At 38.5% G+C, this 12,444-nt stretch overlaps 1 protein-coding gene across 1 annotated transcript in view; it reads left to right on the forward strand.

Annotated features, from left to right (window-relative positions):
• Window positions 1-12,444, forward strand: part of SPATA16 (spermatogenesis associated 16) — a 126,458-nt gene that overhangs the window by 81,677 nt on the left and 32,337 nt on the right. Inside the window, exons 8-9 of the mRNA XM_032783655.1 lie at window positions 6,986-7,150; window positions 10,451-10,531. Of these exons, the coding sequence (XP_032639546.1) occupies window positions 6,986-7,150; window positions 10,451-10,531 (246 nt within the window). The remainder of the gene's footprint in view (window positions 1-6,985; window positions 7,151-10,450; window positions 10,532-12,444) is intronic.

Here is a 12,444-nt window from a genome sequence, read left to right on the forward strand (position 1 = left end):
GCATAAAAAAATCCTGAAGTCTATTTAGACTCTCCAACTTTGATGTTTCCAAGGATGGAATCCTGGCCCCTTTGAAGTTAATGACAAAATTCCTATTGACTTCAGTGGGAGCAGGATTTCACCCCAAGTTTTAGAGCATAAGAATGGCCACACTGGGTCAGACCAATGGTCCATCTAGTCCAGTATCCTCTCTTCCAACAGTGGTCAATGCCAGATGTTTCCAGAGAACAGAACAGGGCAATCAAGTGATTCATTCTCTGTCGTACAGTCCCAGTTTCTGGCAGTCAGCGGCTTAGGACACCCAGAGCATGGAGTTGCCTCCCTGACCACCTTGGCTAATAGCTATTGATGGTTTTATCCTCCATTCATTTATCTAATTCTTTTTTCAACCCAGTTATACTTTTGCCTTTCACAGCATTCGCTGGTAATGAGTTCCACAGGTTGACTGTACATCATGTGAAGTACTTCTTTATGTTTGTTTTAATTGTGCTGCCTATTAATTTAATTGGATTACCCCTGGTTCCAATTCTAATATATCTTTTTTGATATGGGGTGGCAAGAACTGCACGCAGTATTAAAGGTCTGGATTTATGCAGTGGCATTATATTTGCTGTCTAATTATCTAGCCTTTTTGTAAGGGTTCCTAATATTCTGTTGGCTTTTTTGACTGCCACTGCACATTGAGGGGATGTTTTCAGAGAACTTTCTCTGAAGTATGTAATGTTACCACTTTTTCTCTAAGACCTTCATATAAAACCTTAAGGAAACATACCTGGGTCCAAAACAAGCCATTCTTTGTAGGTAACAAATCTTAGGAACTGTCCCAGAATAAATTGTCAATAGAGGAGTTTTTGGAACAAACTGATGAATCAAACAATAATAAGTCCCTAGGAACAGATGGTATTCACCCAAGAGTTTTGGTGGAACTCAAATATGAAATTGCAGAACTACTAACTGTGGTATGTAGCCTATTGCTTAAATCAGCCTCTGTACCAGATGACTGAAGGATAGCTAATGTGAAGCCAATTTTTAAAAAAGGCTCTAGATGTGATCCTGGCAATTACTGGAATCCTAACTTCAGTACCAAGCAAATGTGTTTCTCCATTTCTAGTCTATCCTGGAAATGAATTTGCAGAAACAAGGCTAGATGGTCTAAATAGAAAAGTTTCACGTTTGAGATCTTGGTATATGGGATGCAAGAGAAAAAATGCAATCAATCAACATAAGAGACAAGATCAGTAGAATATATGGTAGGGTTATTTGAGTTTATGAGCCAGATACTCAACTGGTGTGAATTGGCATAGCTCCATAGACTTCAATAGAACAATGCCAATTTCAATAGCTATGGATCTAGCCCTTGCTGAGATTATTTTTCTTGCTGAGACGGATACCTGCTGAGGAACCACAAAACAGATGTGGTGATCTCTTGCCCTTATTGAAATCAAGGGCAAAATTTCAATTCACTTCAGCAAGACCAGAATTTCACCCATGAAGTTTGATGAGTTCTCCTCAAATGCAACTTAACTTTACAAGAAGCAGAAGTTTAAGTGGACTGAATAAAACATATTCATATAGATTCTAAACCAGCAGCCACTTTACCAGGAGGTCATAAGTAGGAGCTTTGCTAGAAGAGAGAAAAACCTGACACAAAACTAATTATCATTGATTTAGAACCAGCAGCTGTCAATCTTGCACAAAAATATAAAGATTCAGGCACATGTTACTGGCGGAGGAGTGGAGAAACTATTTTTCTTCCCTTCAGTCTTCATAGTGCAGAATGATCCTGACAACATAGCATCCCTGACCAAAAAATCAGATTACAAAGCAAGCTAGACCTAACACTACAGAGCAAGGTCTATTCTGCTAGCCCTGATTAAAGCTTCATTCAAGGCAATGCAAAAACTGGTCACTTCAGTTTGCTTGAAACTATTCCAAGTTTTTCTTGAAGCCAGAATTTAAGTTTCACCTGTTATTTATTTCTCAAAAGCTACAGAAAATGTAATCCCAAAAAGAATACACTTTGTAGACCACTCCACTTCAATTACTGATGTTAGCTGCTAAAGCTTCTCGTGAGTTAAAAGGAAACAAGGCCATTTAGAGGAGAAAACAAAAACAAAAAAGCTTTGCTTAAATTGAAAAGCCAGAGCTACCCAAAATGCAACCCAGAAGTCTTCTGCAAACCAAAATTCTTCTCCTAGTCATTTTAATGACATTCCTTGGTGGAAACATCTTAGTGCTAAAGCAGAGCTAATTAAACAACGGCCGTTGTCTTAAATATAAATCAAGTCACCACTTCAGATGTGCAGCACAGTAACCTGGAGTTAATTATACAAATCATTCAAGCTTTGCTGTTCGTAAGTCATGGAGTTAGTGATAAATATTCGCCGAACATACATTGTTCTCTCAGTTGTGATACTCTTACTTTCATTGAATAGTAGTACCTTGCTACCCACAGAGCCCTACTAAAATCACTGAGACTACTTGCATAGTAAAGTAAGACTGAGAATGAATAAGGATACCACACCCTAGTAGCAACTTCATCTGATGGTAAAAATTCTTTAAATCTAATCTTCCGGACATTTACACCAGGCTCACGTCTGTGGTATCTAAGTGTCTCCCACTTCCTGCTCCAATGGAAGTCTTTCTTGGTGAGCCAATTGGAGCAGAAGCAAATTTTTACTCTAGGGTCAGATTATGATCCCCTTGGTAAGCAGGTACTCAAACAAATAGTCCCACTGGGCCAGGCTCTGCCATTCTTGTCTATTTTGAATAGAACCTTGCTCCTGGGGTCATCCCATATGTATGGGACAGTGTGCTACGTAATATGACCAAAGGGGGCCCTTAGGTATATACTCCCCTTAATGGGTTCCACAGCAAGACATACAGAAATAAAACACACTTGGGGAACAAATTACTTTGCTGTCTGTTTTCAGTTCTGTAACAGTATTTATTATAAGCAGATTCCAGGGTATGTTATCTGGAGAATCCTGAGGGCATTGAAGAACTGTGATGACAAATTTCCAGATTGTTCCAACTCACCACTGGGCTTGTTCGCAAGGCACAGCATCATTCACATGCTAAGCTGATAAAATGGAGATACCATAAAAATGAAGGACAACAGCTTGCGGGGACGGGATTGCAGAAGTTTGCAAAAATGTGTTCCTCAAGGCTGGATGGCTAGACATGCCACTTGCATTTGATGTCAGAGTTCCAGCTTTAAATCTAAGCTGAACGACCACTTTTTCTCTTATTCTCTAGGACTCAGCAAGCAAATTTTAATAATTAGTAAAATTATTACTTCTTAAATAGAATCTAGAAAAACAAGAGGGGAAATACCATCTCTCTGATATATCTCAATGTCATGTGGGACCAGTAATATGCAACCTGAAGTTCTTAAGGCCACTTAAGGTTGCCCTGTACATTACAGGCTCTACAGCTTCTTTTGCAATAGGAAAACGGTCTTGCTTTGCTTTAGGTTTTGTGCTTCAGAGGTCTCTCTCACTGCCCAACTAATGGTGTCAAGCAAGCTCCACCTGGAGTCGGCTGGTTTGCTGTTGGCGATGACCTTTCAAGGACTTACAGAGGGATCCCAGAGCAGGTGTTTGGGAACCACATCTTAGATGTTCCTATCCTTCCAGCAGATCCCCCAAGATTCCACTACTTTTTCTGTGGACAGGCAAATTCCACCTGTCTAAATTCAGGGGGAACTCTTGTGAGATTTCTCTTTTAGCTGTGGGTTTTCTCTAGGCAGGGGGCTATCTGGCTGACAGTAACTTTGGCCCTTGGCTTCAATGAGACAATACATGCGAGTGAGGGCTGCAGGACAAGGCCCAACAATTGTTAATTTTACTTTTCATTAATTCTGTGTGAGACCTGCATGATGTATGTCTGTGCGCATCTGGAAGGGAAAAGCGTTGTGGTTTGTCTACCAATTAATGTTTTAGTCCCTTATCGCATTCCTATCAAAGAGGCATTTTTAACCCTTCTGATGAATTTGTTGGTACATCACAGTCCTATTTCTTAGACATTAAACTCTTCCCTCTATTAAATAGGCCACTTCTTTTCCCCTAAAGCCTCCATTTAAGATCGCTATTTACTTAACCTTCACTGTACCTGTAGAGGCAGTTTCAGCTTCATCCATGGCCACTTTATTATATTTTTACTGCAGCTTAGTAGCTTCTTGAACTCCACTCTAGTTCATGTAATTCTCATCATGTGGTTCATATCCCTGTGAACTCTTTTTCACGCCAGAAGCAGTTATTTACGCTCTCTTTCTTCATTTTTCATTGTCACTGAAACACAACCCCTGACAATGTTCAACCTGTTATAATTCCTTTAAAAATATCCTGCTGTCAGTTATTTATTTATTTACCTCTGGCCTCCTGTAAACATCAATAACATTGCTATGGCCATAAAACATGAGCTGGCTCAGGCACCAAATCTGGGTTTTTAGCTCCATGATGTGTTCCCATATTTTTTTGGCAAATCAAGATGACAAAGAGCAGTTTCCTTTCCTCTTTTCTCCTCCCACTTTACTTTTATAAAAATTGGAGAAGCACGCTTCCCCCTTCCCCCGCCCCAAGACAGCATGATTCAGCCAGATGAAGCAGCATTTTTAACCTCAGTTGATGAGTCAATACACTCATTTTTTATCATTTATATGGGGGTGGGAGCTCAGGAGTTCAGAAAACAACATTCTGCTTCAACTAAAAATGTGATTTGACTTGTTTTCAATTGTTACATGTTGATAAATTCCCTCTCAAGCTCTCATTAATTAATTGTTCTTCTTTATTTGAATGAATATATATCTGTATTGCTGCAATAATACAAACCTTTTCCTTGACTTTTCATTCTAATTATTCTAATTCATATCTTGGGGACATAGAAAGCCTGTAGAATAGGTCTTTTCTCACTACAAAATTGATGACGAGCTGCGGGATGGAATCTCCTCCACCCCTCATAAGAATCTAATCTAAAGTTCATTGAAGCGAATGGGACTTAAGTACCTTCCTAAAGTTAAGCAGATGCTTAAGTGGTTTGCTGAATAGGGATGGACTTCAGTACATGTTTAAATGTTTTGCTAAGCTGTATCCTAAATGACGATAATATCTGTGCATGGAGAGGAGTAACAAACATGGCTTGCTACAGGGATTTGGTTCAGTGAGCTCACATAGTGGATGTACCCACTGGTAACTCTCTGTGAAAGTCCTCCTATCTACCAGGGGCTGTGTTGATCTGCTGAGGTTATCTTCTTTGTGGTGCACAGAGGATAGCATCTTTTCTCTTGCATGGGATCTCCTGTTGTTTCTTCTGTAGTGCTGTAGTGTTATGAGTAGAAGTTAAGGAAATGACTTCCCTGGAAAGATGAAGGGATTATTTACTTGTGTCTATATAACTGCCCATCTTTCTTTTACGGTTAGGCTTGAAGACCATGATTTCTAACTGGAACTCCATTTCTTCCCCCATAGCAGAGGTCAAAACATATGAGCAAAATTAATTACATCAACAATTGCTCACTTTTAGGAACCTAGTTATTAGAACTGGTCAAAAATGAAAAAAAACAAACATTAAAAATATCAAAGTTGTTTCTATTTCACAGATTTTTGAAAGGGACACTTTTTTATTTTTTTCCAAAAAAAAATTGTGAAATTTTGAAAGAACACCTCAAAAATTGTATCAAAACCGTTATTAGGATTCTTATAGAAATCTTCCATTTACTGAAAATCCAAGTTTTTGATAACAATTGAAATAACCATTTGATGACTTTTTTAATTAAAATATCAATTTAAAATGTCTCAAACTTTTGTGAAAATCCAAAAGTTAAAAGTCAAGATTTTTGCCAAAAAAAACCCTCATTTCATTCAAAAAATTTCAACCAGCCCATTAACTGATTGGACCCATAAATCACATAGCTAGGTATCTAGCTGGAGGCAACCACACATGCAGTTTTGCAACCACAGTATCTGTGATTGCGGGAAAAAAAGATCTGCCAAAATTATTAGAAGCTGTCTTGAAAATCTAGCCCAACATTTTAAATTTCAGGCTCTTTAATAAGTGGGGTGATTTTCAGGGATGCTGAGCACGCACAGCTCCCGCTGAACTTGTATAGCCTTCTAGTCACTGATAGTTTGCTTTCGTAAAACCTCTGTGAGGAGTTTTCAGTGAGAGAGCTGTGTACCCTTCAAAAAGAGAGTAATGAAGATATTAGCTCCCCTTTACAAACTCCTTGTCCCACCTTCCTCAAGAAAATACTTGAATATTCTCTAAAGATCTGATTTTCAAACAAATATTAGGCACATAGGGTGATTTTCAAAAGTACTGACGTAGATTAGGTGCCTTGGGATTTAGGCACCAAGGCACTTTTGAAAATCCCGCTAGGCATCTATGTAGATCTTTGGGCACTTTTTAAAATCTAAGGCCCTAATCCTGCAACCACTTGGGCATGTGCTATAAGCACATGACTAGGCTACTCATGTGCTGAAAGTTAGCCATTGCCGAAGTACCTACAGGATCAGACTCTGACTCTGCAGCTTTCTGCTGTTTAAGATCAGATTTGAAAGCTGTGGATTTTCTTTGCCTGTGAACATGTGGTAGATTTATGCATTCCATGGTTTCCTCAACCTCGTCACTGAAACATGAAAAGCACACAAGCCAAACAATATTTTAACAAAGAGGATTATGGAAAAGCCTTTTCTAAGGGATGACAATAAAAATTACATTAATATCAGATATCTGCAGTCTCCCCCTTCCTATGTGTTTTAAGTTATGTATTTATTTTTCTAGTACGACTAGAGCGATTGTGTAAAGGATGTCTTTTTTTAGTATAAGAGTTTAGAAAACATTATCTTAAAGGAACTGTATGCCTCTTTGGTTACAGTATTGCCAGCTTGAATATACATGATGATAAAACCTGACATAAGTTTCAGGAGAGAAGTAGGTTTTTTGTGGCTCTTTTCTAACTCATTTGCTTTTGCTGAGAGGATAGGAGAGTTTCTCTGCATGTTCAGGTGTGATAGAGAAGTTGCAGTATGCCAGCCTCCTCAGTCGGTTGCAGAGAATCAAGGAACAGTCTCAAGTGATTAATCAAGCGATGGCTGAGCTAGCAACCATTCCTTATCTACAGGACATCAGTCAGCAGGATGCTGAATTGGTAAGTATTTATTTTTAATCCTTGTTTTGGCTTTTGTAGGCAATGCACCAAGAGGGGGAAAAAACATTGCAATGCTATTTGTAGTGGAAGTCCATTTTTAATGTGCAGAGAACTTGGAATAGTTTTGAAATCCTCACTGCAGCATTTTGTCAGAGGAGGGGCTAAGCACCTGGAAGAATTACTTCTATGCAACCCGTCTGAATCATTTAGACTTGCATTTTTAAAATGTGTTCCCTTCCTCTCACCCTCAGAAAATAATCCTAGAAAATGATTGCAGTTATTTAGATTGTGATGAATTTAAAACATCTAGCACTGTAGCTGGATGAAACATAAGAGGCAGAATGGTCTAGTGGTTGGAGCACCAGAGTGGGACTCAGAAGTTTTCTATTCCTGGCTCTGTCACAGAATTGCTGTGTGACTTTGGGCAAATCACTTTGCCCTTCTGAGCTTCAGTTTCTTTGTGTGCAAAATGGGGACATTACACTCAAAGGGGTGTTGTGAAGCTGAATTCATTAATGTTTTTAACTGACTTCGATATCCACAAATGGAAAGTGTTATAGAAGTGCAAGCGTTGTCAATATTGTATAGGATAAAGGTTGTTTTATTAAACAACCTGCATGTTTTAAACATTGAATTCCTCTTATTCAGGCAAAACAAATCTCTCCTGATTTGACTAAATGAGGATTACAAGATCCTCACTCCCTCCATTTACTTTTTATCAGACTTTGATGATCCAAATCCTGGTTTACCGAAGCTCTTGGATTTCCTGAGGCCAATCCCCAAGGTTTGACTGCAGTTCTGCAAAGCTCCTAAGCTCTGCAGTATTGAAGCTTCTCAGAGTAGCTTTCCATAGAGAAGCTGACCAAGTGCCTATGCTGAGGGAAGTAGTCACCAGACTCTGAAGTCTGTGCTCAAGATAAGGGGAAACCACATTATAGAGCAAATGGTTTATTAAAAGTCACCATCCTTTTGGCAAGAGTTTTCTGGAATTAGAACCCTATGTCCCCATGCTTTAAGGCTGACTAGAGGAATATCTTGAGTTACTGATACATTTATCAGTACAGACTTTCTCCAGAGTACTATATTTTATTATATCACTGCTAAGAAACATAGTATTAAAATGTTGACTAAATCTACTTACAACACCTTTTCTCCAGCTGTGACCTTGACTTTCCTGGGAACATTTTTTGAAGCTAGGTTCCAGGAAACCTCAGGAAAACAAGGACAGGGAAAAACTATTCTTTTCTTTTTTGCATAGAAGTTTGCAGAACCAGAGCCCATTACTGACTATTCAGTCATGAATATTAAACATTCAGTAGGAAATTCCTTGTTTGCCAAGCTCGAAGTACAGATGATTTAAAAGGAGAGAAAAATTAACAAGCTGTCCTGTCCATAATATTAAAATGTACTTAAGATTTTCTTCATTTCCCAGTGGTTCTTTGCCCTGTCATCTTCTCCAGGATTCTGTCTGACTGCATTTTTTAAACTGTTTACATTAAAGGACACTCAAATTCCTTAGGGCTTGAATGTTATAGCAAAGTTTGGGTATCTCTCAGGGCACAATTCTGCAGTTACCCCTGCCCAGTGTCCCAGTTATTTCAATGGGAAGCTACCGGGGAGAGACTGTACATGCAGGAGTAACTGTTGGTAGGATTGGGCTCTCAGAGCCAGACCAGTATCCATTCAAGTTAATAGAAAAAATCCCACTGATTTCAATGGGCACTGGATGGCATCCTTAATGAGTATGCACTCTGTGGTGGTTTTGCTTAGACCTTAATTCCCTTTTATAGCTGTATGACTAGATTTTTTATATCTTTCCATCAAGAATATAATAGTCCAAATCCTGTTCTCATTTGCGCCTATGTAAGTCAGTGGAGATACTCTAGATTTACACTGGTGCAACTGAAATTAGACTTTAGCCCATTTAAGGCTAGTTTCAGATTTACTGGTAGGAAAATGCTATATCTGCCTTGGGTTCATTATTATGTACAGTATAAGCAGTATAAAGGGGAAAAAACCAGCAGCGTGCCATTTCCACTGATACAGTGAAGGGCTCGGAGGCATTTCAGATATAAACTCCTTTCTGTAACTACTAAACCATATAAATTCACAGAGTCGTAAAATATGGCAGAGAGAACCTCAGCTCAGGATTTTTTAAATTATTGTTAATTCATAAAATCTGGGGGGGAAGGGGAGACTTCAGTTCATTTGAGCTGTTGATGCAAACAACAATTAATAAAGACCTTCCAGAGGTTTTGTGGTTTCACATTTGCATTCCCAGCAGTCAAAGACCAAAGCTGTCTGAAAAATGGAACTCCATTCTCATGAAAAACTTTGCTTTTTTGAAAAACTGTCCATTTTAAATGGGATAAAATATCAAAATTATGAATTTTTTCATGAGAAGGAATTTCCAGAGAACTTTTGTTTCTGGAGAACCAAAACAGAATTTTTCAGCTTGCCGGCTGCCTTCTTGGCTAATGTGAGGTTTCTTGCACCTTCCTCTAAAGCATCTAGTGCTGGCCACTGCTGGAAACAGAAAACAGAACTGGGTGAAGTATAGGTCTGATCCAGTCTGGCAATTCCTATGTTATTTAAATGCAGTTGAAAATGTATTTTTGAAAATGTTTGAGAGGAGGACCCCAAAAGAGGCAATGCCATAACCACAGTGAATTTTGGGCCTAGCGCTCTAACACTGAATGCTGGTTATCACGCATTTATCAATACATATTTTTTATGGTTTACAGTAGAAATAGTCTGCCTTGTTCTTTATGCTCTGTTATGCTGAATGATGGGAAGGCTCTGTCAAAGAAAAGGGTAGTAAAAAAGGTAAATGAGATACATGCTTTGAGATACAGTAAAAACATCTCAGCTTTAGAATTGTCCTCTAGTGAGGTTTTACATGCTGTCTTAAATTATGATACATTAGCCTTGGAAGAAAACACACACACAAATTCTTGTAATACATAGAATATCCTGGAGAATTAAATAATAAAATATGGAACCTTTATTCTTTACAACCCAAAAGTGGCTTTAAAAAATATAAACATTTACTACATTAAAACCTATAGGCATAAGTACAAATTTTCCAGTGGAATTTTCCCCATTGTTAAGTAATTTATATCCAGAATAATACAGAGTAATGGCTGAAGTGACGATGAGGTTGTGATGCTCATTGTGTGAAAGATGAGTAATAAAATCATCAGTGTACAAATGAATTTTTAATTGGGTTTTAATCTGTGTATTTAGGGAAGTTATTTCTGTGTGAATTCCACACTGATAATTTTTATCTTGGTGCCACAGCTGCAGTCGCTAATGGCAGATGCCATGGACACCCTTGAAGGAAGAAGTGATAAAGAACGTGTGTGGAATAAAATTCAGAAGGTAAAACTTGCGGATGAAGGCAGCAGAATACTCTGCTTTTCAGGGAGTGAATGTCCATCTTGGGGCACATTTGTTCCGATGGTGAAAATGAAAGTTGGTGCTATTGCGAGCCCAACCCGTTGTCTTGGCGCTTGTTAGTGCACAGACAGTTAGTCCCAAATAAGTGTTTGTTTTTGCCTTAATACTCTCATATGTTCAGACTTTGACAGCGTTAATGGCTTCATATGATCATCATCTGTGGAAACAGTTTGAATTGCTTCATTTTGATGATTATTATACTTACCTTCATTCTCCCCCTTTTTAGGATATTATTTTAACTGTTTTTCATTTCAGGTAAAATTCAGTCCAGATCAGAGAACACGCACAAGACTCTGTGTGCTATTTACACCTCACTTAAACCCCACTGAAAAGCTTAAGTGAGGCTTAGGTGTAGTGCCTTTCGTGGGACCTCTGCATTTGGTCAATATCGCCCTTAAGGGACTTAAGAAGGGGTTAAATGGTACCTTGGGTCTTGTGCTGACTGTCAGCACTGGGATGAATTTGACCCTATATAATAAATAATGGCCTGCCTGTGAAAAAATAAGGATATCTTACATTGACACAAAGCCTTTTACCCCAAAGCACTTTACGTTTGTACACATACAGCGCTGGTTAAATACAGCCACCTCTGAGAAAGGGGATGACAGCACAGGCAAGGGGAAATTTTGCTCAAGGTTCAAAGCATTGCTCTGTTACAGATTGTCATGGGGTCTTCAGTGTCCCAGCCGGACAGATGGGACTTCAGTTTTAAAGATCCCACCTAAATACCCTGCATAGCAAATTGCATTTCTCTTGGAAAAATGAAGGGCAGATTACTTGAATTTGAATACTGCCAGGACCTGAACTTGTGGTTCCAGGGAGCTGAGAAGCTAGATTCTGGTCTCAGTCACATCAGTGCAAACTCTAACCCTAAATCCATTGACTCAATGTAGCATGTACTCTAGAGTTAAACAGGTGTAACTGAGAAAAGAACACGTCTCTAGTTATTTCAGAATGCTGACATGCTTCTACATCTGTGCAAAGAATGCAGAGGAATTCGGGCATTGAGAGTTCCATGCTCTCTCAACCCAGCAGAGCTATAGTAGTTTGTGATATCACCAGAATCCCCCAGAAGCCATCATTCCATGCCATTAAATACAGTTTGCTTGTTTCCTTATATTCCAGTGATCTGAGTCTGCTTTTGAAATTTCAAAATTTTTAAACAAACAAAAATATTTCTAACTTAAACCAAATATGACAGATGTTTCAAACTGTTCAAATAAATGCTGCCAGAGGGATTTAGTCACTTTCAGAATCAATTATTACAACTGAAGTCAACTGGGTTCAAATTCCCAGAATATGTTGTGTCTGAATGCAGTTTTAACAAGAAATAATTCATTGTATAGATGTCAGATCAGTGGCTCACGATGACTTTTTCAAAGTACAGAATTGTTGGCAAAAGGCGATCATTGGGGTTTTTCAAATGTTTTTCAAAAATACCTAGAGTAATAAAGCGATGTCTTTTTGCCATATTTTATTAGCAATATGAAGTGATTAAATAAATGCTATAATATTCACAAAATCTCTGCTCTGCAATTGGTATATCTTATGATTATCTCACATCTGCCCACAGGTCCCATGAGATGATATTTGTAATGCTTATACTAATGTTTCCTTTCATAAATAACTAAACATTGGTATAAAATTTAAAAAGAAATACAAACCGCTAGTTGAATGTCCATAAAGATCCAGCCGCCTTATGTCTCGTTTACAATTACCCTTCCTCCTTAGTTCAAAGGGCCAATATCAAGCCTCAGATACAACTTCCATGGACAGCAGTGGGAGAGGTGGGCTCATATCTGCTGGCAGAATTTGGTGCTTTGAGATTATCTCTT

The sequence above is a fragment of the Chelonoidis abingdonii genome, chromosome 8 (assembly GCF_003597395.2).
Source record: "Chelonoidis abingdonii isolate Lonesome George chromosome 8, CheloAbing_2.0, whole genome shotgun sequence".
Lineage (NCBI taxonomy): Eukaryota > Metazoa > Chordata > Testudines > Testudinidae > Chelonoidis > Chelonoidis abingdonii.